Source organism: Poecilia latipinna, unplaced genomic scaffold (genome assembly GCF_001443285.1).
Source record: "Poecilia latipinna isolate Pla-1442-1.1 unplaced genomic scaffold, P_latipinna-1.0 Scaffold825, whole genome shotgun sequence".
Taxonomy (NCBI): Eukaryota; Metazoa; Chordata; class Actinopteri; order Cyprinodontiformes; family Poeciliidae; genus Poecilia; species Poecilia latipinna.
This window is the reverse complement of record NW_015113441.1, coordinates 46,193-68,833: the sequence shown is the minus strand read 5'-3', so window position 1 is coordinate 68,833 and position 22,641 is coordinate 46,193. Positions and strand designations below refer to the sequence as shown.

The 22,641-nt window shown below is 39.9% G+C and overlaps 2 protein-coding genes across 2 annotated transcripts in view; one reads left to right on the top strand and one right to left on the bottom strand.

Annotated features, from left to right (window-relative positions):
- Positions 1 to 494: 494 nt before the first annotated feature.
- Positions 495 to 18,024, bottom strand: LOC106956523 (mucin-19). The gene is made up of 43 exons (XM_015047417.1): positions 17,687 to 18,024; positions 17,334 to 17,559; positions 15,956 to 16,088; positions 15,289 to 15,349; positions 14,994 to 15,079; positions 14,701 to 14,896; positions 14,480 to 14,605; positions 14,242 to 14,362; positions 13,396 to 13,531; positions 13,235 to 13,312; positions 13,063 to 13,132; positions 12,838 to 12,975; positions 12,570 to 12,719; positions 12,064 to 12,158; positions 11,812 to 11,944; positions 11,412 to 11,655; positions 10,939 to 10,979; positions 10,326 to 10,414; positions 10,089 to 10,243; positions 9,629 to 9,767; positions 9,438 to 9,542; positions 9,102 to 9,296; positions 7,944 to 8,016; positions 7,681 to 7,850; positions 7,397 to 7,553; positions 7,122 to 7,232; positions 6,876 to 7,017; positions 6,753 to 6,781; positions 6,159 to 6,470; positions 5,846 to 6,061; positions 5,483 to 5,724; positions 5,192 to 5,378; positions 4,204 to 4,423; positions 3,909 to 4,081; positions 3,718 to 3,787; positions 2,864 to 2,973; positions 2,736 to 2,767; positions 2,454 to 2,607; positions 1,833 to 1,870; positions 1,639 to 1,746; positions 1,180 to 1,219; positions 962 to 1,070; positions 495 to 870 (listed from the first exon to the last, which is right to left on the bottom strand). Exons 1-43 carry the CDS (start codon positions 17,994 to 17,996, stop codon positions 705 to 707), a joined length of 5,886 nt encoding a protein of 1,961 aa, XP_014902903.1. The 5' UTR covers positions 17,997 to 18,024; the 3' UTR covers positions 495 to 704.
- A 1,402-nt stretch (positions 18,025 to 19,426) lies between these two features.
- LOC106956524 (proton myo-inositol cotransporter-like) overlaps positions 19,427 to 22,641 on the top strand; it is a 45,318-nt gene continuing 42,103 nt past the window's right edge. The window contains exon 1 of the mRNA XM_015047418.1: positions 19,427 to 20,792. Within this exon, the coding sequence (XP_014902904.1) occupies positions 20,192 to 20,792 (601 nt within the window). The 5' untranslated portion in view covers positions 19,427 to 20,191. The remainder of the gene's footprint in view (positions 20,793 to 22,641) is intronic.

Below are 22,641 nucleotides of genomic sequence, written 5' to 3'. Positions count from 1 at the left end.
TTAGTTCCCTTTTGCTAAAATGAGTCATTTGTACTGCCTCTCGAGTGGCGACATTAATATGCTTTATCTCTTGCTCATAAAAAATAATGATGACTAATGATTATTGTGTGTTTAGGGCAATTAATTAAGCTGTGTACACAGAATGTACTTCTAGTGCGCTTGCACGTTATTGACTTGTGTAATATGTTACACAACTTCCAAATAGCATGAGTTCAGAAACATAGCAACTCTGGTAGAAGTGCAGAAGGACATTTCTGTCGGTGAGTTGCAGAATACATCACAGGGAAAACAGCAACCCTACGGGGAAGTTAATAGTTTTGCATTCTTTTGCTGAAATAAGACTTTTCGTCACAGCCACTAGAGGGTGCCGTCTCACTCTTAAATGATGTTTTATGTGGAACTACCTCTTCCTTAACTCAAATAGATCGACTTCTCAAGCACGTTTTTATCCAAATATTCACGTCACTTGTTTAAGATGAATACAAACAGTAAGTTGTGTCCACTTGAAATCTTTTATTAAACAGAGTGCTTTGCTTTGCAGTGCAGGCAGACATGCTAAATAAAACGCACACGCTTTCATGATTAGTAGATTAAAAAAATTGAATACATTAATTTCAGTAAAAACAGAAACATTTTCCTAAAATCATCCGTTAAATTTGAGAGTCACATTAGAAATGTGTAAAGACGTGGATTGCCGTCGCTCTTCAGTGGGAACCACAAGCTTTGCACGCGCAGCCGGTCACGTGCTTGTAGTTATATTTTCTGCTAGTGAGGTCCAAGCATTTCACATCCAGAACTCGGAGGTCTGAGCTCTCCTCCTGGCAGCACCGGAAGTCCTGTTTGACCTGCAGGTACGCATGTGCTAACACCCTGTTGGAGAGGAAAGGAGAGGGAAGGAAATGGAGGGAAATGTTGGCGCGCCGGATGTTTTTGCGCAGTCCAAAGTTTGGTTTCTACTCACCAGGGTTCCGACAGACATCGGCCCTCACACACGGGTAATTCAATGACGGCGGAGCAGTCATCAATGGTGACGTTCATTTTGGACAGTTTGGGCTCGCAGGTCTGGTTGCCTGGAATTAGAAAAGATAACAAAGTTAAGCTTTAAAATTGTAATATAAGGAGTCTATATCTAATGGGTCATTTTTATATATTTTTTATTTTTATTTTTACTTGACTCACAGGTGGAGCAGCAGTCTCGGTTGTTCCAAGTCGCGTTACCCTGTAAACCAAATCACAACAATTTATCATTAGTTTTTCAGATTCCTTTAAGCAAAAAGGTGTGGTTTTTTTATTTAGAAAGTAATTTTAAGAGTGTTTTTTTCTTCTTTTTTTTTTACTTTTCCACTAATTGGTTGAAAACTCGTGCAGTGGACAATTTGAGTGTTAGGATGAGTGTTCATCTGAGAATCAGTGGCAAAACTTGAGAGAGCTAAAGTGGTCCTGTAAAGATGTAGCAATTTCTGTCTCTAGATGTGAAAAACATACTAAAAAAATGACAGTATTGACTCAGGAGGCCAGAATATAAATGCATACACATTTCTCTAACTGCTGTGCATCCTTTACAATAACCTCACATTATACGCTAGGTTGTGTCAAAATTATTGACAATTTGAATTGTACAGAGGCAATGTTAAGTACCTCAGGAGAAGTATCTGAAGGATAGACTCTTGGTTCACTCTGAATGCCATAAGCAGTGCAGATGAAGGACATGCAGTGGTCATCCGGGTCTGTCCATGTCTCTCCCACCTACAGGTACAAAAATATGTGTACAAATGACAATCTAGACAATATACGAACCAATTTTGATGATTAAGTTAGATAAAACATTATACTTTGTATGTGGTTCCACTGTAGACGCAGGTTTTCTCAACTGTATAAAAAAAAAAAAAAAAAAAAAAAAAAACGGGGGTTTTAAAAAAGATGTGGAAGAAACATAAGACCTTGAAGGATTTTGATGCCACTGTAGTAAAGTTTTATACAAGGTATATTAAAGCTTAAGATTTTGATCGGTTTATATTGTCATTGCATTCCATCCACAGCCAGTTTTTTTTCCTTGTAGTTTTAGGGTTTCTGTCAAAGCAAACACTTGTGCATGTGAAGTAGGAGGCCGCCAGGGCTGCAGCCCCCTCTTGTGGTGGCTTAGGAATATAAAAACTTAAAATCAACAAATTTGTACAAATAGCAGGATTACTATTAGCTGTACTATTGATAAATGCAGGAAAAAATACATAATTTCTTAATGTTAATGGCTACACACGAAGTAACAGGAGCACCGCAGCACAGTTTGCCTCTACAAGAACTTAGAAAAGTAGAAGCTTAGAGGTTCAATGAGCAATTTTCTCAAAAAGTCAGGCAGTTTAACTTCATCTTAATTCCTGTCTTGTGACAAAACAGTTTTGACAAGGATCTGCAAGAAATCCTTCTTCCAATGTCGGTTAATTGCCAGTTCTTACCACAAATTGGATCACCACAACAAGTGGTGTTCACCAAGCTGGCATTTGGGGAACAGACAGGCACTGGCAAAAGAGATTTTGGAGAACAATCCTCACTCATAGTCTGATTGTTACATGTGCACAGGTGGCAATTAGACTCCCACACCTCTCCAGGCTGAAAAACAGACACATATGTTCTCAACTTAGATGATAGTTTCAGATAATTAGATCTTTCGAACCAAAACTTTTGCTTCAAATAAACAATGAAGTTAAAAGTTCTATCATTAAAGAAAATATCCTTACGAATTTCGGCATTCCAAGTGGTCCTTTGCAATCTATGTTTAAAGAAGAAAGATGGTCATTCCTGGCACAGGACCTGAAGTTAAATCTATTAAAAGTTCTTGTTACCCATTCTAGACAATAGTACTCACAATTGCATTGTTTCACACAAATATTTGAGTGGTTTCCTGCCCTGACAAGTCCTGGAGGGCAGAAACAACCAGAGGTGGTCTTTTCAAGAGTGGGCCCAGAATGAACAATTCTAAAAAAAAAAAAAAAAAACAGAAAACATGTTTTTTTTTTGTTGTTTTTACAGACATATAAAAAATAGCATGGACAAAGAGAGCTTAACATGTCAATGTTTTTCTCAGTATTCCTAGCCAGGCATTGACGGAGGCATCAAAGTCGTATATCTGTAACAGCCCAAGTTATCCATATCAACAAAGTCATCTAAACACATTAGTGGATAAATTCTGCTTAACAAAGTGTAGATTTCTCAAGACCTTTGCAACTTCATTTTTGACAAATAGCCTGACAATGGTAGTGCTCCTGAATGTTCTGATGAGTACCGTTGGGATGCAGAAGACTCCACTGGGGAAGAAAATGTATGCTGACGCTAGTTTTGGTCAATAAAATACTGGAAAAATATAGTCTGAAACCGACTATATTATATCCATAATATGGATTGATTGTCCAGATTATGCGTCGAGATAATCAATATGGTTGTACACACCATGCTTAGAAGAAAACAACTGGATAACAGAATTTTGGAGGTAGAAAAATCTTCTATTTCACTTAAACCTAACTATTGGTTAGGTTACTACTTTCTTTGTATTCCATTCCATCTTGATCACTTGTCTTGTCACTCACAACTGGTGTAAATTCCCTGTTAAGAAGTTGATTTGTATAGATATGAAATCAGCTTCTGATGTGTTCAGTTTGATGTGTTGATGTGTCCAATAAAAATTTTTCACGCTGTATTTTCTTTAAAACAAAGTTGTCAAACCCTCCAAAGCAGAAGTCATCTTTTTTGTTCCGGCATTCTTCATAGATCAAATCACCGGAACATTTCACATCTGAAACACAACAACGGGCGTTAGTGTTGAATAAAAATGACAGCGCAGAAAATGTAAAAACATTTTTTTAGCTTTTTGACAACTTTACTAAGCATCAATCAGGGAGATAAAAAGGGCTCACCACAACTTCCATTAGTCAGTTCTCTCCAGTGAATACAGAAACCAGCTTGTTTACACTCCCCAGCGGTGTGTTCCAAAGAAGAGCAAGAATTATTTAGGGTGGAGCACGAATCAAACTCACAGTTCTTCTTTCTGGTACGTATGTCCACATATTTGCTGCAGTTAGCAAACACTCTACAGAGAAACAGATGTTTGGATATTTAGTTGCAGTTAACAGATCAATGTGTCGTGGACATTTCCCACCGCTCACACTTTTCCAACAGAACAATTTTTGCGTGTCGTGTGTGGCCACTTACGGATGTTCAAGCAGGTGACATTGCGAGTTTGGAGAACAGGTAGGTGGGGGCCCAGTGGGTTCTCCAGGGGGTTCAAGATCACACGGTACATCTGCTGGTGCTGAAAAACACTCGGGCTTCAAAGGGTCACGGTACACCCAGTCGTAGGCCGTCTTTTCGCAGCAAGTGTCGTTCTCGATCCGTCCTCCTCTACGGATGCACGAGGCACCACCACACACACCTGTAGAGAGGATGAAAGTTGAGGTCAGTGAATAATTTACAGGGCATGCCACTTTTGATATTAACAATTCTTAGCCTGTAAAGAGTGAGAATAAAATAATATTGAAAAACAACTTTTATTTGCGTCTGGACAATCAGGCTCAAAAAGTATTTGGCTCCACTGACATCTTCTGTTTTTGTTTCGTGAACTTCTGGACAAGTCGTTGATTTGCTGTTGGAGTAATTTTGGTAGGGCAGCCACTGTTCCATGTTTTCCCCATTTGTGGAAACGGCTTTTATTGCGGTTCTCTGTTGTCCCAGAAGTGGCTTTGTAACTCTTTCTTGACGAATGAATTTCATTGACGTTTTTTTGTGTGTTCTTGAATTTGTTTAGAATGGTTGTGTGTTGCTTTTTGAGATCTTTCACCCTACTTCATCCTGTCAGAGTCTGCAGCTGCTTTTCCATTGACCATACAATTGCACAAATTGGAGTTATGAAAATGTGATCAACAACCGGATGTTACTACTTGTGGAAAAGATGAAGACAACAGGAAGTAGTATTAGGATGAATCTGGACGAATTTCGGACGAATACCCAATTTTTCACCCTCACATTGAAGGAAATTATTAATGCTTTTCAGAAACAATTCAGGAATCACAGAGTCTCAAGACTTCAAACATGGTGTGAGAAGTGAAGTTGAGGCATAATACATTCATCTGAGGCAGAATGCTGAGGACGAAGTACACATTCGTTTACACCTGTGAATCATCACTTCCTGTTCAAAACATACCACATTGTCCTTGGGTGTTGTTGACAAAGTTCTCCATGGCAAGGTTGACCACGAGGGTGAAAGACGGAGAGAGGGAGACATAAGAGCGGATCTCAGGAAAGAAGATGTTCACCTCGTAATCTGTGGTTTCAAATCTCAAGCCATCCTTTTCATAGGGTGGTTGCACAGTCTCATTGTTCAGAGTCGCCTAAGGTAAATACATCAGTGTCAAAATAGTTTATCTGGCTTTATTTTTGTTGAAGCAGTATTTTGGTAAAACACAAAATTTGAAACACAAATGGAAGCAAATACCTGAACAGCAACAGGATGATGGTTGACACTGAGTTTAGCAGTATTGTTCTGATAGTTAACAATAACTCCCTTGACACAGGAGCCTTGGAGTCCCTGTACGCAGTCGAAGTTGTCCACCGCAATGGCCAGGTGGTAGCGTGGTGACTGCTCTTCCACCAGAATGTAGGTGCAGCTTTTCAGGAAATCAAAGGATAAGCCATTAAAAGAGATGTAGTGAGGGTCTCCGTAGAGCTCACAGCGACCTGGGAATGTCCCAAAAAGATGAGTTAGTTCATTTGTTATGTTCAAAAAACCCAAATCATTTGGAACAGAACAAGATTTTATCTATAAAGGGGAAAATAATAGTACTCTATGAATACTCACAGTCACAGCTAAATGATTCACAGCATCCATCGTTGATCTGTATCAACTTATTCCTTGGACATTTAGGAACAACAGGTTCCGGACAGACCACTGGGAGCAACTCTATTCTTCCATTTAAACACCTCTTAATAAAACAGTCCTCTGTCCAAGTGTCACCACAAGCCCAGCTTTTTTCCTGTTTCAGGTCTTTGCAGAGACAGGGTGTGGGTGACGGCTCTGTGGAGGATGAGGAGCAAAAACAACCCAAGGTTATTAATAGGACCAGTTGCTCGGGTCACTATGGTAATCCTGGGGACAAATACAAAGCACTTACGACTACTCGTAGGTGGTCCAGTTGTAATATTCACAGTTGTGGTTTCTTCTGTAGACACTGAAGTCAACGTACTGGAGGACGTTGCCGTTACTGGAGTAGGAATAGTTGTACTTGAAGACATTGGCGTCACCGGTGTAGAAGCACCAGTTCCCGGTGTTATACTTGGAGAAGTTGAAGTTGCTTCTGTAGAGGTGGCGCTAGTGAGCAATGTGTCAGTAGCAGTCAAGACACTGGTAGTTGTAATCAGTGTTACAGGAGTTGTGGAGGGTGCAGTTGTTTCAGTGGCAATTGATGATAATGTTGTTGTAGGAGCTGTTGACATCAAGGTAGTAGTTTAGTTGATGGTCTTGTTTTGACATAACACACACAGTGCCTTAAAAGTTCCCAATTGGATTTAGGTGTACACTTTGACTGGGTTCTATTGTAACACACAAATATGCTTTGACCTGAACCATTCCATTGTAGCTATTGCTGTATGTGCAGGACTGGCCTGTATGTACCTCTATCTCCCCTTCCTTCAACAGTCTATCAAGGAACGGTACACTAACGCAAAGCTGTGAAACATTAAAATGGTGAATATTTGTTAATACTCACAGCAAATGATAGTTCCACTTTCACAAGTACTGTGTGAAGAGTAACAATTTTGAGTCATTATTGAAAGATGATTTCTCAGCATTTGGTGTAGCAGATACTGCATGCCTAAAAGTTGAAACTTACCAGCCAACAAAGTTTATAATAACTTCACCCCCAGGTGGGACGATGGTTTCATTGAAATAGCAGGGACAATTTCTCAATTCAGTGCATTTACCAGTACTCTCATCAAAGTATGGAGTCTCCCTAGGGCATCTTGGATAACAGCCTTGTATAGGAACAAAAACATGTATTTTGATATTGTGGAGAGTAGCGGATAATGTAGGATAAAAATGACTGCTACAGAAAAAGACATTCAAGATTGCCTGTCACCTTCCAACTTGTGTTGAAAATAGTTGGTTTTGCCACAGGTCAGCATCCTTCCACAGGCTTCATAGTGCCACGTACACTGGCCTTGCTCGTTGTAGTAGTCACAGTAGGCAGCTAATGTAAAAGTAATTTTATGTAGTAGAACACATTGGATTAACACATGTTTTAAATCTATAAAGCATAGTTGAAATGCTAGGTTCTCGTGTAATTTAATGCAGATTAAAAATCAATCTCTTTGGATGGTAAAGTTGTTCACAGGTAAAAAGATTGGAACTTACGACACAAATCAGGCGTCCTCCAGTTTATGCAAACATTTTGATCGCTGCAGGCCTCTGCATAGGCGGCCACTGCCGTGCAGTAACCCAAGAACTTTCCTTCAAACTCACAGGAGCAAGACTCCTGTACACATGCGTGATAGTAGGGCTCTGGATCCACCTGAGGGTTATTGAACATCCAGGTCAATTTTAAAGCTGTCAGTGACGCATTTGGTGACTTGCAAAATAAAGTTACAACCTCCAGCTTCACTACTATTAGCGATTAGCTTAATATGTGCCAGGCAAACCTTTAAGTGACAGTCCTTGAATGTGTCTCCTTTAAGGATCATACAGCGCCGCTGGGCCCAGGCAGAACAGTAGGAGTTACGTTCACAAGGAAATATCTCCATGGTCACATCTGAGCAAGGAGGAGTGGTGGTCTTCCAGCTGTTGCCAAAAGCTAGCGGACTGGTCACCACTGCATTCCAAATCAGAACTCATTAAAACTCATTCCCAAAAAAATTGTAAAAACATTTTTCGAGGAAAGTGAGTCAAGGTTGAAAGGAATTACCGGCTGAGCCACTGATCTGTAGGTCATTCATCTCACTGGAGTCAAAATTGCCACAGAGACCACAGACTTTGTTCTAGAGGAGAGATTGTTTGAAATGACTGGGTTGCAACAGGCTTTTGACATGGCATGTTTAAACATGTAATGGTATAAGTGATTCAGTTCTGAGAATGACTGTGCTTTTACTGTAAGTCAACTTTGCCACACCAAGTCGTTTTTGAATACTTTACAGTATTGCGTTTTCCAGCCACAAAAGTGCCATTTTAACTGTTACCTTCAGTTGCTTTTTTATTATCATTTTTAACAACTGAAGATATATCAAATTTGACTTAGAAGAAATTTTACTTAAAAACTCCTGCTCTTTCTGAAACTCCTCCTCTTGAATTAACCCTTAGTGGGAATTTCAGTAACTATGGCTAATTTATTAGGGAAGCATCAATCGCAAGATATAGTTCAAGCACTCATTAAATATTTAAAAGACACAAAATTAGCTGTGAGGATTTAGTATGTGTGTGTGTGTGAGCGTATATGTATGTATGTAATCTAGTTTTTTTTAGGGTTGTAAAGATATAGGATAAATTGAATTTCTGGATTACACCTCCGTCCAGTTGATGGCGGTAATAACACCGCGTCTGTAAACTGCCAGTAAACGCCATAGAAGAAGAAGAAAAAGAAGATTTTTTAAAACGAAAAAGAAGAATTAACCCTTTAACAACATTTTTACCAGCGTTTCATTGAGAAGTAGTTTGCATAACGAGCTCAGCAAACGAGCAGGTGTTTGCTAATTGCTGCTAGCGAGTCTGAACATGAGTCTGACGAGTGGGGGAGTCGCCCTGTGAAGCGGAAGCTCGGAAACTGCAGGTCCGATGAGGAACTGCATCTGAAAGGCGGCGTTCCGTCCACCCAGGTGTTTTACACAGCTGAGTGGTTGCTACGGGAGATTAAAGGATTTCTCCAGGTATGTTTTTGATGACGGAATAATATTATAAAACGATGCAAAGCTAAAAAATAAGAAATGCAACCATAGATTTGTGTTCATGTTGACATTGAAGGTCCTATTTATAGCTACAAGAGAACCTTTTACATGATTCCTAGAGTTTTTCAAAAGTTAAAACAGGTGAACATAAATGTCTCACTTTCACAATTTCCCCATTCACTCACCCTCCAGTATGGATGGAGTTCTATGGTGATCCTTGTGTGTTTGTCCCAAATGAGAGTTAGCCCTTTGCTTGGCACTGAGACTATTATATAGAGTCCAACGGTGTGTATGGTGTAAAGGGGTTCTTGTTCCAGAGTCCAGCCACTTTGGAGTTGTCTGGTCACCTTCATGTCGCTCAGTGTCAGACTGACTTTGTTCTGAATGGGAAATGTATATAAATGCTTGTTAAAACACATTAATTTATATTAAGATATTCAACATGATTGGTTAAATAATAGGATATAAACACAGAGAATGGGTTTAGGTTTTAGGTTCATCACAGAAGAAGAACAACCCACCTCCACATCCAGAACGATGGTACGAGAACAGGTGAGTGCTTCATCGCAGCAGGGCACACTCTCTACTCTGACAGAGAAGGAACCATTTATGTTCCCACAGTAATCCTACCACAAAGTCAAAGAGATACTAAATGTTAAGCAAACATTAAAAATTCATCTTAAAATGCTCCGCCACAGTTTCGGGAACTCGCCTCCACGAGCCTGTACTGACAGTGTCCATCAAAGCGATACCATTTAGAATCAAAAGTCTGGTAATGTCCGTTTCCATAAACTTGGCACTTTCCTGAGCATGCCTTACTTTCGCAGCTCCACTGGCCCTGAACACAGGTGCTAAAACACAGAGGACATGATTGTTCCGGGATCTATGACACTGCTAGTGCAAATAAGACAAACCTAACTTGTGTGTAAATTTTCAGCAAGGTATAGGAACTTGATTTAAATTAATAATTCCTTAATATTGATAAAATGTCCTAGTTCCATTTGCAAGTTATTTCACTCATAACATGGGGAAATGTCTTGTTGTAAGTGAAATAATCTGCCAGTTGAACTGATACTTTTTCATCAACATTCAGGAATTATTTACTTTAAAATAAGCTCCTATATCTTGCTGAAAATTACTTGTAAGTTTTCACTCACAAGCGGATGTGTTACCATGTTTTACAGTCAGTTTTGACAAGCTCTCCCGCACCGAACACTTCTCCACTGTACACACAAGTGCAATTATTTCTGGGAACGCATCTCCCGTAGTGGTCCTCATAGAGATCCGGAGGGCAGTAACAGCCACTCTCACAGGTTGCATTGCCACCCTGGATGTGGTGTACAGGAAAAGAATAAGTCAAATTATTCCACAAAAAACTTTGCGAAACACTCAGTAAGGGTAAAGCTTACCAAAGGTTTACTGAGACTGCCGCAGGTTTTCTGAGCTGTGTTCTCTGCTGACTCGGAGCAGTGAACACAAACCTTCCCCTTACTGCAACCTAGGGATAAAAATGGGTCTTTATGTCAAATGCAAAAAAAATTACAAGAAAATGTTTGGTTTTTTTATTTAGACAAAAAGCACACAAGAGACCTACATATTACATACAGTCATTTGGGGCAATTTAATATATTTTTCCATTTTATTTAAGTAACTTTGACGGAGTATTAGGGCTATTGTAGACGGACATTTTTGCCAAATTCCTGAGTTCCAAAAGTAAAACTCAGAAACGAGATTATTCATATAATTTCTGAGTTTCAAAAGCCGAAAATGTGTGACTTTTAGAAATGTTCTCTGAGTTTCAAAAGTAGAAAATTATCGTCTTTGGAAATTTCCAAGTTTTTTTCTAGAAAATTTCTGAGATTAATCTCAAAATTTCTGAGTTTTTTTGTTGTTGTTGTTGTTGTTTTGACGCAAATTTACTCTTCTCTTTGTTTCTCTCTCTCTCTACAATGGCCTTGATACATTGTTATAAAAACAAGAGCTCTCCATTTCATTGGAATTAAGATATGAGAAATCATTTACCACAGTCCTTGGAGCAGTGCAGTTTTCCATCTTCACAAAGACTTCAAGAGAAATCATATTTGATTAGATATAGATCAATCTATTTCATATTACCACAAACACTGGAAGCACTCAGCTGCAAAGAAATCCTGTGTGCATGAACAGAGCTAAAATGTTAACTTAGATTCACAAGTTATCCCTATTTTCAGTAGCAACCAGGGGGCGCCAATTTCTTGTTGCCTGGTCTTGTATAATAGCAACAGGAAACTTGTTCAAGACAAACTGACAGGTAAGTTATGTATTTTTATGTTGTGTTTGCATAACTTCCCCCCAGCTCTGACCCTCCCTACCCGTTCCTAATGCCAACCTGTCTAAATCCATCAGTTCCCCTCTCCCTCTCTGCTTTTTTACAGCACCAGTATGTTGGCACTGTCATGGTGTTGCTAATGATGGGAAAAACTGTATCAAAGTTTTCGGTATTTTCATGGACTCACCACTGTTGTCCATCAATGATTACTGGTCCTGGGGGTGTCATGACACCACTGTGGGAACACATGCATTGCCCCTTTGGGATGCAGGCATATTCCTGGTTCAGATAGGTTCCTTCTGGACAGCCACAGCCCTCCGTCGGAGAATTGTCCAGCTCACAGCGGGGATCGTGGCCGGACAGGGAAAGGCATGTGCTGTTACAGGCCTGGACGCTGTAGGAGAACTCCTGGTTCTTGAGGCAATTCAGAGCTTCAACACAGAATTGTTGCTGGAGTTAAACCGAAATTCTTAATATCCTGCATAAATTTGGCATAAACATTTGCTGGTGTGGGATGTAAAGGGTGACAAAATGAAGACGTATGTTATTATCTTGCATCCAATGTGTTTTTTAAAGGCGTTACTCACTGCAGTTGGTGGCTCTCCTCCAGTCCCCGAGCTCGGCACCCAGAACGGCACAGGCTTTAGCGTAACTTCCCAAAGAAGCACACAAACACCGCTGCAGATTGTTGCCACAGTTACATGTTCTCTGGATGCAAGCCTGGAAGCAGTAATAGGTTATATAAACACACAGTCATTGTTAATTCGTCACCCTCAGCTGACATATTAACTCACTGGGAACGTCTTAAAGAATCTGTTGTTTCATAAAAACAGTCTTACCGTGTGGTGTTGATCGGTCGGGATGTAAGAGTGGCACCTGGCAAATATCCCATCTGGGTCATTCAGTACAGAGCACTTTTCATCTGCAAATATTTCTGCAAGCACAATGAAACAATATGAAGAGACATGTTGGCAAATTATTTGGTTTGTTCCTCTTGAGGTACAACATGTAATATATAATCTATGTCAGATTTGTTTAACTTATTGACTTCTTTTCCACGTTTTTCCTGGCGTTGTCAAAATTGGAGTTAAGGTAGTTACTTTGACAGTCTTAACTAGCAATGACTGTTTTTCATGTTACCAGTGTGCATTTTAGCAAAGGACAAACATGTCCTTGCAGAGCTAAGCTTGGCTCTTCATCAAGCGTGTTAAAGATGAACCCAGAGTGAAATGGGAATCCTTTTTGCAGTCACTTTCTCTCTGTTATAAACACCAGGGATTCTTCAGCTGGCTTTGCTAATTTCACATCAAAAAGTAGCTTTCAAGTTTATGTCAGCAGTTGTTACCGTTGTCGGTGTTGATGCAAGGGTTGGGGATGTTCTCTCGACAATCTCCCAAACTCCAGGACAGAGCGAAAAGCTTGGCAGAGCTCTCGATGATCCCGCTACTGGTGTTGAAGTCGTCTGTGGTGTCATTGTTTCTGTTGCCGCAAAGACCTGAAAGAATGTCAAAAACACATTAACATGCCTCAGCGGTTTTTTTTTATTTTTATTCTTTTTATTAATGCATTGTAAACGTTAGCTGGTAAGAGAACTGAGTGTGTTTGACCCCAACCTGAGATCAGACCAGAATGCAGCGTTGGTGGCATGATGTACAGCTGGATTTCAGGGAACACCTGGACTTGGAGCTTCAGACCAAATGGCGTACGAACTTCAACATACATCGAGGACTTCCAGAAAATGAGGAGTTGATCTGGGAGGTGACACAGATTAGCAGGTAATGTTATCGCTGGATAACGTGATTGTATTGGATGACCAGGTCCATTTGCATTTGTCTTACCAGACTGGTAGAGTTCAGTAATCTCTTGTTCTCCTACTTTTACCTTGCTTAGAGTGAATGTATAACTGTCCTAAAGATTGAAAGACAACATGTATATCCAAGGATTCTTTAAAATTGAACATTGACTTTTACTTAAGCATCTTTCCAAAGAGTTGCTTCCTAGTGTCCATACCTGGAAAACCTGTACATGTACAGCTTTCAAAGATGCTTCTGTTGAAGAAAACTCAACTCTAATTGACCAGTTAGGGCCCTGCAGGAGAGTCAGAGGTTTATGGTATTAGTTTAATCAGCCAACAACACTGAGAAATGAGGAGAGTCAGGAATCAACCTTACCTGTGATGCCATGTATGTGCATTTACCAGGAAGCGCAAATCGCTTGCCGTCATACGTTGTCACAAACTGTCCTTCAATGAGACATCTGGCTGGGCAGGAGTTTCCAGAGCACTGCCACCTCCCACTATTGCACTGACTGAGTTTGGAAGCGGAAAATTTAATACAAATATATATATAGGCTACATATATATTTATGCCTTAGTCATGCTTCAAAATCACTCATGACTTGAGCACAAGAAACGGGAGTTTCCGTTAAATGGAGTTAGTTTATTTTCCGTGTTTTTAGTTATTTTGACCATTCGAAGCACTTTACACCAGAACTATGTGTTTGTGACATAGATTGACATGAACATCAATAGAGTACTTAGTGCTTTGCCCAGGGGTACATCAACATGAGACAGGAGGATGCTGGAATTGATCCTCCGACCTTCTAATTGCAAGAGCCGTCTCATCAAGTACGTAATCAATTTTAGAAATGTCTTCAAAATGTATTCCCAGTGTCACCTGATCTACCTAATTTGTGTACATTGGGTTGTACAAACATCTTTTGTTCATTTGATTTCAAAAGCAGAAGTATTTTAACTAACTAATAGCATTTTGCTTAAATATACAAAAAAATTCTAATTGTTAAGGATGTGAACCTTTAGAAAGGCAGTTTCAGTTTTAGATTAACAACATATACCCTCAAAATAGCATATTACAATTATAATAGTAATATTCTCTCTCACCCTAATACTTGACATTTACAACTAGTTTGGACTGAGACTAGAAACTTTCTAAATTCAGAGGATTTTGCTACGAGTCAGTGACAATGCTTCATAGTGTCCAGATTGTCTGCCCACTCACCATGTTTGACACTTGGTGGTGCGAATGTATCCAGGAGAGTAGATCCTATCATTGAACACACAGGGACAACTGGAGAGACTCACACACTGGTATTCGCTGAAGTTATCGTCCAGAAACTCACCTATAATTACATTTTGTGGGGGAAAAAAACCCCTTTGAAAATCCAGACAACAAAACAGCAACTAAAAGACAAAACGTGGATGATAGTGTGTTGCACGCTCAAAATGGCGGTTCTGACCTGCGGGACAGACACAGGAACTGGTGGTCTCCAGGTTGGACAATCTGAGGTCTGGGTTTGAGCAGCTTGGCACGAAGGGAGAACCCTCTTCAACGTAAACCAGTTCTCCAGGACACGTTGGTGGAGCTGCACTCATCCACCAAAGCAGACAGAAGCATCACAAGATAATCATCCTTGACTATTTGGGTCAAATCCGGTGCATTGACGTTGTCATCACCTACCACAGTTGGTGATTGTTCTCCACAAGTCCCAAAGGCGACTGCTTCTTCCACACATAAGGGCAATCTCCTTGAAGAATGCGCATCTGACCTCGTTGTTGCCTTCGTAGTTGTAAATGTTTTGATCGCAGAGGGTGATGTACTTCGCGGTTGTGAACATCAGACATTCTAGTGCGTGTGAGAAGAACTCGCTGCAAAGCTGCAAATGTGATCAGAGAAACAGAATCAGCCTTATAGGTTACTCCATGGGTTTGTAAGGTCATAAATAGAAAAGAGTAATATATTGGCCGTCATACCAGGTTGAAAGGAGGAAGGAGATCCTGAAGGTAACAGGTGACGTCAGAAATCAAATACTCTTCCACTAGCTGCTCAACGTTGTCCACTTAAATGAAATGGTACATTGTTAGGACAATGAGTAAACCTCAAAATCTAAAAGAATTGATTTATTGGGTTGATGTTAACAGTATCTGGTAGCAGATGTATAGATTTGATGCACCTGAAAAACATGTTAGTAAGTATGTACTTACTAACTTACTAACTTACTTAAGCAATGTTAGAACAAATGGTACAACATCCATTGTGATACCATACCTATGTTTTGAATCGCGCAGAGTCCAGTCAGGTCAGAACTCAGTTCTTGGTCTAGCTCGACCTTCAAAATAAATCATAAAGACCCTTTAGAGGTTGTGTTTGAGAACATCTGAATGTTACGGATAATTGTTATGTATATGAACTTTGACCCAACAAAATTTGAGTAAATGTGATGTAGCATATCAAGCCTCATCATCAAGCTCATAATTTGGTCACTTAAAACACAACACCAAGCCACCTTTCGGTCACTGAGATGACAACATGATGACTCTAAAAGAAAACAACCAAATTATTGCAATGGTCCAGTCAAAGCACAGCCTTTAAATCAACTCAAATTATGTGGCGGGGGGGGGGGGCTTAAGAGAGATGTCCTTTTCCAACATTGTAAAGTAAAGTGGTCCCAAATTCCCTCAACATCAGAGACTGATAAGATCCAACAGATGACTGTTTCATGTTATTGCTGCTAAGGAGAGTTCCTAAGCAACTGAAGCAACTGCTTCAGCATTTAAACTTAGTTTGTGTGAAATAAGTTATGACTGAATGAGCAGATGCTACGAGCGACCAGCTGAGGACAGCACAGTGTACTGCCTTGTTGCTGAAACGTGCTACACAAATCAACTTGACCTGACTTGTGTTTGTGTGTCCATGAGTTCAGAAGTGCTCTCACCCAAACACTGACGAGTCCTCCTCCAGCTGCAGTCTGCCAGGTGACAGACAGGGGGAGTAATGAGCTCCTCAGCCTGGTGTAGATGCCGTACTGAAATATGTGCTGGTAAGTGTGGTCATACGGAAGGGAAATGCTGTCGACAGAATAAACCATAAACATCAGAGTAAAAAAAAAAGACTATTAATGTATTCTGGTCAAACATTACACAAATGTGACCTTTGGAGAGCATAATGGCCACAACTCAAACTCAGAGACTAATAAATGATAATGACCAGTCAGAGCTAATAATCTACTACTTCATATGTCTTAGGAGTTCCTGGTGCAGACTTGTCCACCCATGGCTAAACTTTCCAAAAGGCCATAGGATTTCCCCTGCATTGCTTCCTTGTTGGCCTTGTCCTTCAGCTCCAGATAATTGATTGGTAATTTCATTGGGTCATTCTTAGGTCAAGTATCTCTAGAGTCACTGATCCACTCACTCATTCTGTGGGTCAACTGGGTCATCAGAGCCATATTATCCCATGTGACTCTGTCCACTTTTCAAGATGAGAGATGAGGGTTAGGGTTTGTGTCTAAACTTGGGTGATTTAGTGTTACTACGGTCAACAAATCCATCCATTGACCCACTCAAGTAGTCATTAGGTAGAAAGTAGGACAGGTCAGGTAAAATTCATATTCTGCTTTTTTTATTACTGCTGTCAGTGAGACCACTATTGGTAAATATAAAGAAAAAGACTAAAAATAAAACTATCCCTTATATTAGTAGCATTTTGTAACACACAAAAAACTGTAAAACATTAACCTAAAAGTCACATGTGAAGCAATAATTCTTAAAAAAAAGAACAATAAAAAAACACTGAAGATAATATAAATATAACTTTATTTTCTTAAATAATCTTCCTTTAAATATTTAATACCAAATACAGGAGAGAACTGATTTTTTTTATATTTTTTTTGTAATAACTGAACTGTTACAAACTGTATCGTTTTCTCTTTTTCTCTATAGCAAATGTATACTGATATATTAATAGTTCGTTAATTTTAGTTAATAGTAGTAGTTTTGGTGACTTAAGACAGTAAAAAATAAAAAAGTTTGATTTCAGTTGCATTTGACAACATATTTACTGGAGACAGAGGGTTTCTAAGGCCTGTTAAACGGAAAAAGCTTTCAGACATACTTCAATCAAAGATTATACATCTTGCATTACAGATTTAATTAGCAACAGGACAATCTTTAGCTGCCATATCACTAAAATGTCCACCATTGATGAATTGCTACCAACCTTGGCTGTTTAAAACGAAAAAATATTGGCCCGGATAAGTGTAATACACAATTTATTGATAAAGCAAAAAATCTGTGTAGGACATGTGGTCAGACCTTTTCTTCTCCACCAGGATGGTTCCGTTCTGCACAACAGTCTTGACCTTGTTGATGATGATCTCGAGGAGGTTCAGCAAGCCGTTTTGGCCTCGCCGTATGGTGATGTCGCACTCCACCCGGTTGTGGGTGAAGCGGGCGAAGGTGAACGGACAGTTGGAGCGCACGTAGAAAGGCGAACCTCTGAAAGCCTTGATGACCCCACTGCCGAATGTCTTGCAAGTATCTAAACAACAGGGTTGTCAGCGGTTACGACATAAAACAGTGTACATATTCAATCACCTGTGGCATTGTAATTCAAGAAAAGCAATAAAACAGTGATAGATATTTTTCGCTTTCACAATGATACTTACATTTCAGTGACTCAGTTGTTCCCAGAGATTCACCTGCTCTAAAAACTACAAGAGAAATAAAGAAAGGAGGTAACAGTAAATAATAATTATACGTGATTAATAACAATAATAATGACGGAAAGTCATTTAGGATTAATCGATCTGATATTGACTCAGTACTATGCTGAATATGAATCAGTACAGTACTAGTTTGTACAATATGATATTTTCTCATACTTCTAGAATAGAAATGGGTTATTAGTTTAACATTTACCAAAATGGTGGAAACAAAAAATCTAGAGAATGTTTTGAGATATTTTAAAGAAAACATTAATAATAAAATTTAAATAATAAAATGAACTTACTTCATACAATTGTGGGGAAAAAAGTTTCTGAAAGTTAAATGGACTAATAATAATAATAATAAAAACGGAACAAAAATGGGCACTTTTACCTGAAGCTGAGAAGAAGCAGAGAGCCAGCAGCCATCTCTTTGAGTCCATGATGCCTGATGCTTCCTCTCTGCAGGGGAGTGCAGAACACCTGGAGGACCTGCTCATGCAGCTTATATGTCGTCTCTGCCTGCACCACCTCCTACATCAACGCCCGTCACATGAACGTGTGCATCACCCAAAGTTTAACTTTGTGTCATAAAGTAGCCAGGAAACTGACGGCAGTGACAGAAACGATTGTACATGCTGAAACGCTGGTTTAATATTAAAGTACATGCTTGTTACATTTTTTTTGTTAATACTTTGTTGGAGGACAGGAGAGTTTAGCAACCTAACAGGAAAAACTTTGAAACTTTCTTCTTCATTCTTTCTGTGAACATATGAATTTAAATCAACTGCTATTGTCAAATAAAATCATTTTATCTGTTTTTTTTTTTTGAGAATACTGATGGAGGGTGAACTTTAGAGAAATTCCCAACTTTATCTACACTAGGTAACATATTAAGTCTTGTATCATGAAGGAAGAAGGATCTTAACTTTTAGCAAACACCGGCCCTTTTGTTAACCCTGCAGATTAACAAAAAGACAAAGAGAAAAGGGGATATGATGGGGCTTGTCCAAGGCACCTGAACCAGGACGGAGTTAATTATTTTTCAATGGCATCGGGGTGTGAAAGCAAAACGTGGTGAAAAGGCATGTTATCATGAAGCCTGGGAAGAGTTTATGGTAACTGAAAACCAACATGTAGAAAGACAAAAGGTGTGCAACATTAAAGCAAAAAAGAAAAAAAAATCTGATATTTAATGATTTGGTTAAATACTGTTGGTTCAGCTTTGTCTTAGTATTTATTATATGCAGAATGAAGGTTTGACAGGTGCATGGATGCACCAGACCCATACAAAGGTGTTCACACCCTATTGAATTTTTTCACATTTCTTTACATCAAAACCTCAAACTAAAATGAATTTTATTGAAAATTGTTGTGATAGACCAACATAAAGCAGAGTAAAGTTGTGAAATGGAAGGAAAATGACTGATGCATTTCAAAGTTCTTTAAGGATAAAAATCTGGAACGTCTTAGCCTCCCAGAGGCAAGACTTTGCTTTGAACCATTCTTCACTGCAATTACAGCTACAAGTCTCTTAATAAAGTATTACTTTATTTTTAGTAATAAAGTGATATTACTTTATTACTCAGAAAGTAATAAACTTTATGTTCAGGTGAGATACCAGGCCACTCAGACTAGTGATGAGCTTTATTACATTTTAAATTGATAGTCTTATATCATGGAAATGTGTTTAATTATTGCCTAATTATTTGTTTTGTTCGCTCCTGAAAGTTTCAGCTTTCCCGAAACTTTAATGTGTGATACTTATCCAGTCCGGTAGGGGGCAGCAGTTTTCTGAATTTTACCAAGAAAGCAGAATGAAACCTGTTTGCCTCGAGTCACAGCAGCTTTGCTTGTTGTCCTCATAATGAATTAAAGTCATTACTGTCAAAGGGAAATGGGGGTAAAAATAAAATTAAATTAAATCAAAACAGCAGAAAGGTTCAATATAATCACTTTATGTTATTTTATTAATGTAATGATCTTTAATAACGCTTGTAATTCAGCGGCTATTTTCAGCATGTCATATTATTGATCGAGCTGGAAAGCATCAGTCTTCATCGTGACCCTCCCCCCCGCCCCCCGTCGCCACACCACGTTTCCAAAACAATACTTCCTTACGTCATGCCTACGCCGCTGGTGACGAACTAGTCCACTACACTCCTCCTATCCTATCCTGCCTCACCTTTCCTCATCACTCCGCTCCAACTCTCCCATCAGGACCACGGAGATGTTCCGCGGTGTCGAAAACAACACAAAGGACGAACTTTACTCGTTTCGCACTTTCGAGTGCTTTTAAATATCCACTTCGGTTGAACTTTAGGGAGAAGGGAGGTGGGAGTTTTTGTCTGTTGAGTGTGCTTTTCTTTTTTTTGTTTCTGTGTGAGTGTGTGTGGTCCCTTTCTCTGTAGGAAAAACATCACAGATATAAGTCAGCTCTATCCCCGCTGTGTGTTGCGCTTCCATATGTCGCGAAAGCGGGTCGACCATGACTACACCCTGCGGAGCATGAGCAACCTGATGGGCGAGCGCTGGAAGAAAGTCAACGACGGAGGCGAGCGCAGCCTCATCAAAGCTCCGTCCAGCGGCAGCATCAGCAGCCAGGGCGCCGCCGCATCCTCCTCCTCCTCCACCACCGCGGGCGCATCAGCCCCTTCCTCCGCCGCCGCCGCCTCTTCCTCCACCACCAACACCGGGGACTTGGAGCGGGCTGCCCGCAAGCAGTTCCAGCAAGATGTCACTCCAGCCTTCGTCTACGTCCTGGCCGTGTTCTCCGCTCTGGGGGGCTTTCTGTTCGGATATGACACCGGGGTGATCTCCGGCGCGATGCTCCTGCTCAAGAGGGAGCTGGACCTGAGCGCCATGTGGCAGGAGCTGCTTATCTCGAGCACCGTGGCCGCGGCAGCCCTGTCCGCCCTGCTGGGCGGCTTCCTGAATGGGCTCTTCGGGCGCAGGGTGTGCATCCTGCTGGCCAGCTTCTTCTTCACAGTGGGGGGGATCGTGCTAAGCTCCGCTCCCGGGAAAGAGGCGCTCCTGGCGGGGAGGCTGATCGTCGGAGTGGGCTTAGGTAAGATGCGAGAAACATGGAGAGTTTAGATGGAAATTACCACAAGAAGCGCAACTTTAAAGACTCCCGAAGTTGTTACACTTTAATGTTTTGGGGGGTTTTTACCACATGTCTTAATATACTGATTATTAGTTTACAATATCTTGCAAAAGAGGCGTATTGGTGCGTTTGTCCACAATAAAACCACAAAGTTTACTGTATTTTATTGGAACTTCATCTTAAAACTTAAATCTTCTCCTGTCAGTTGAAATCCAAACATAGTTATTTGACCTATTTGACCAATTGTCGCCATGGTGGTGGCAGCATCATACTGCGGGGATGGTTTGCCTTGAGCAAGTTGTTAGAATTGTTGGGAAGATGGATGGAACAGGACAATCTGAGATCTGCACTACCTTAATTAGATATTAGATGCATTTTTGGATTGAACTGAAGCAAATTATAACTAAATACAGCTGTTCACTTTTTGTTTTTGTCAAAAAAAAAAAAAACATCAGGTTTAAAGGTGTAATAATGCAGCATTAGTGACATCTAGTGGTTTAAAGTGCAGATTGCATATAAGCCAAAAACGCAGGTTTGCGCATCAACTTAAAGGTGCAATAAGATCGATTTGGTGCCATCATGTGGTATGAATTGCACATCGTACATAAGCGAAAATTCCACACTGATACGTTTTTCCAGATGTTTGGTTCGACCCTATTGTTCAGTTATTCTTAACTCATTTACATGTTTTGTAAAACATCAGGTTTTCAAATCAACATGAAGGCTCAGAGTTTTTAGTTTAGGTTTATTTTGTTAGTTTCACATGAGAACAGTTTGCACACTTTTACCTTACTCTTCCAGGAGTTACAGAGTCTGATGTGATCCAAAATTGCATAATTAGATATGTTAGTTGCAGTTCCAGGTCTTAGTTTCAACATTTTTAAACTGTAGTAACAGTTTTGCAATATGGCTGGTGGGACAGGAGATTAGTCGGATGCCTCCAGTTCTTCTAAGGAAATTAAATACCATTTTGTGTGTAATTACATACTATTGGAACTCTGTACCTGGTTCATGCCAAAAAAAAATGCCTCAAATGTTACACAATAGAACATTTACAGCCCCTCTGTTACATTTTTCTCTTTAGTACCATCACCATTGTGATAATTATTCCTTCTTATTTGGTGACATAATTTTAACTAATAAACGTGATGTCTGATGTTCTAGTCTAGGTTGTCTTTGATTTCTCTCATTATTAAAATCCTGATTCTGGGCAGGAAAAAAGTCCAGTTGATGGCGGGAAACAGCTGCCACTTTGCCACACCAAAATAAATAGACTGTGCAAGCATCAAATTAGAAAGATTGCTCTCATGAAGTAATTATTCAACATTTTCAAAATTGATTCTCTCTTCTTCCCCCGTAACCTCCTGAATACTAAGATCAGGGCAGACTCCATTAAGAGTCCTCTCCAAAGTTTCCTCCATTTACAGCTCTTAAATGAATTAGTTGAGCCTGACAGGCGGCAGTAAGTTCTGGCTGACCTGGCCAGGTTGGCATCATAACGAACCGTATCCGAGAGAAAAACGGCGTTTTGTGAGTGAACTGTCACGAGCTCAGCTGTATGCAGAGTTACAGCTCTGTTCTGGTGGTGTTCAGTCAGCCGTACCATTAGGCACAAATTAGAGACTTCTCCTTTTTCTCCCTGGTCTGCTGCCATAGATGTTTTTACACTTACCGGTGATAAATAAATCAGGTTTATTTGATTAGTGGTTGATTCGAAAACAAACAGTAATAGTAAGCATAGTTTTTACACACTTTATTGACGTCTACGCAAAGACAAATAGTAATAATCTAAGAAAAAAAAAAAACAGAT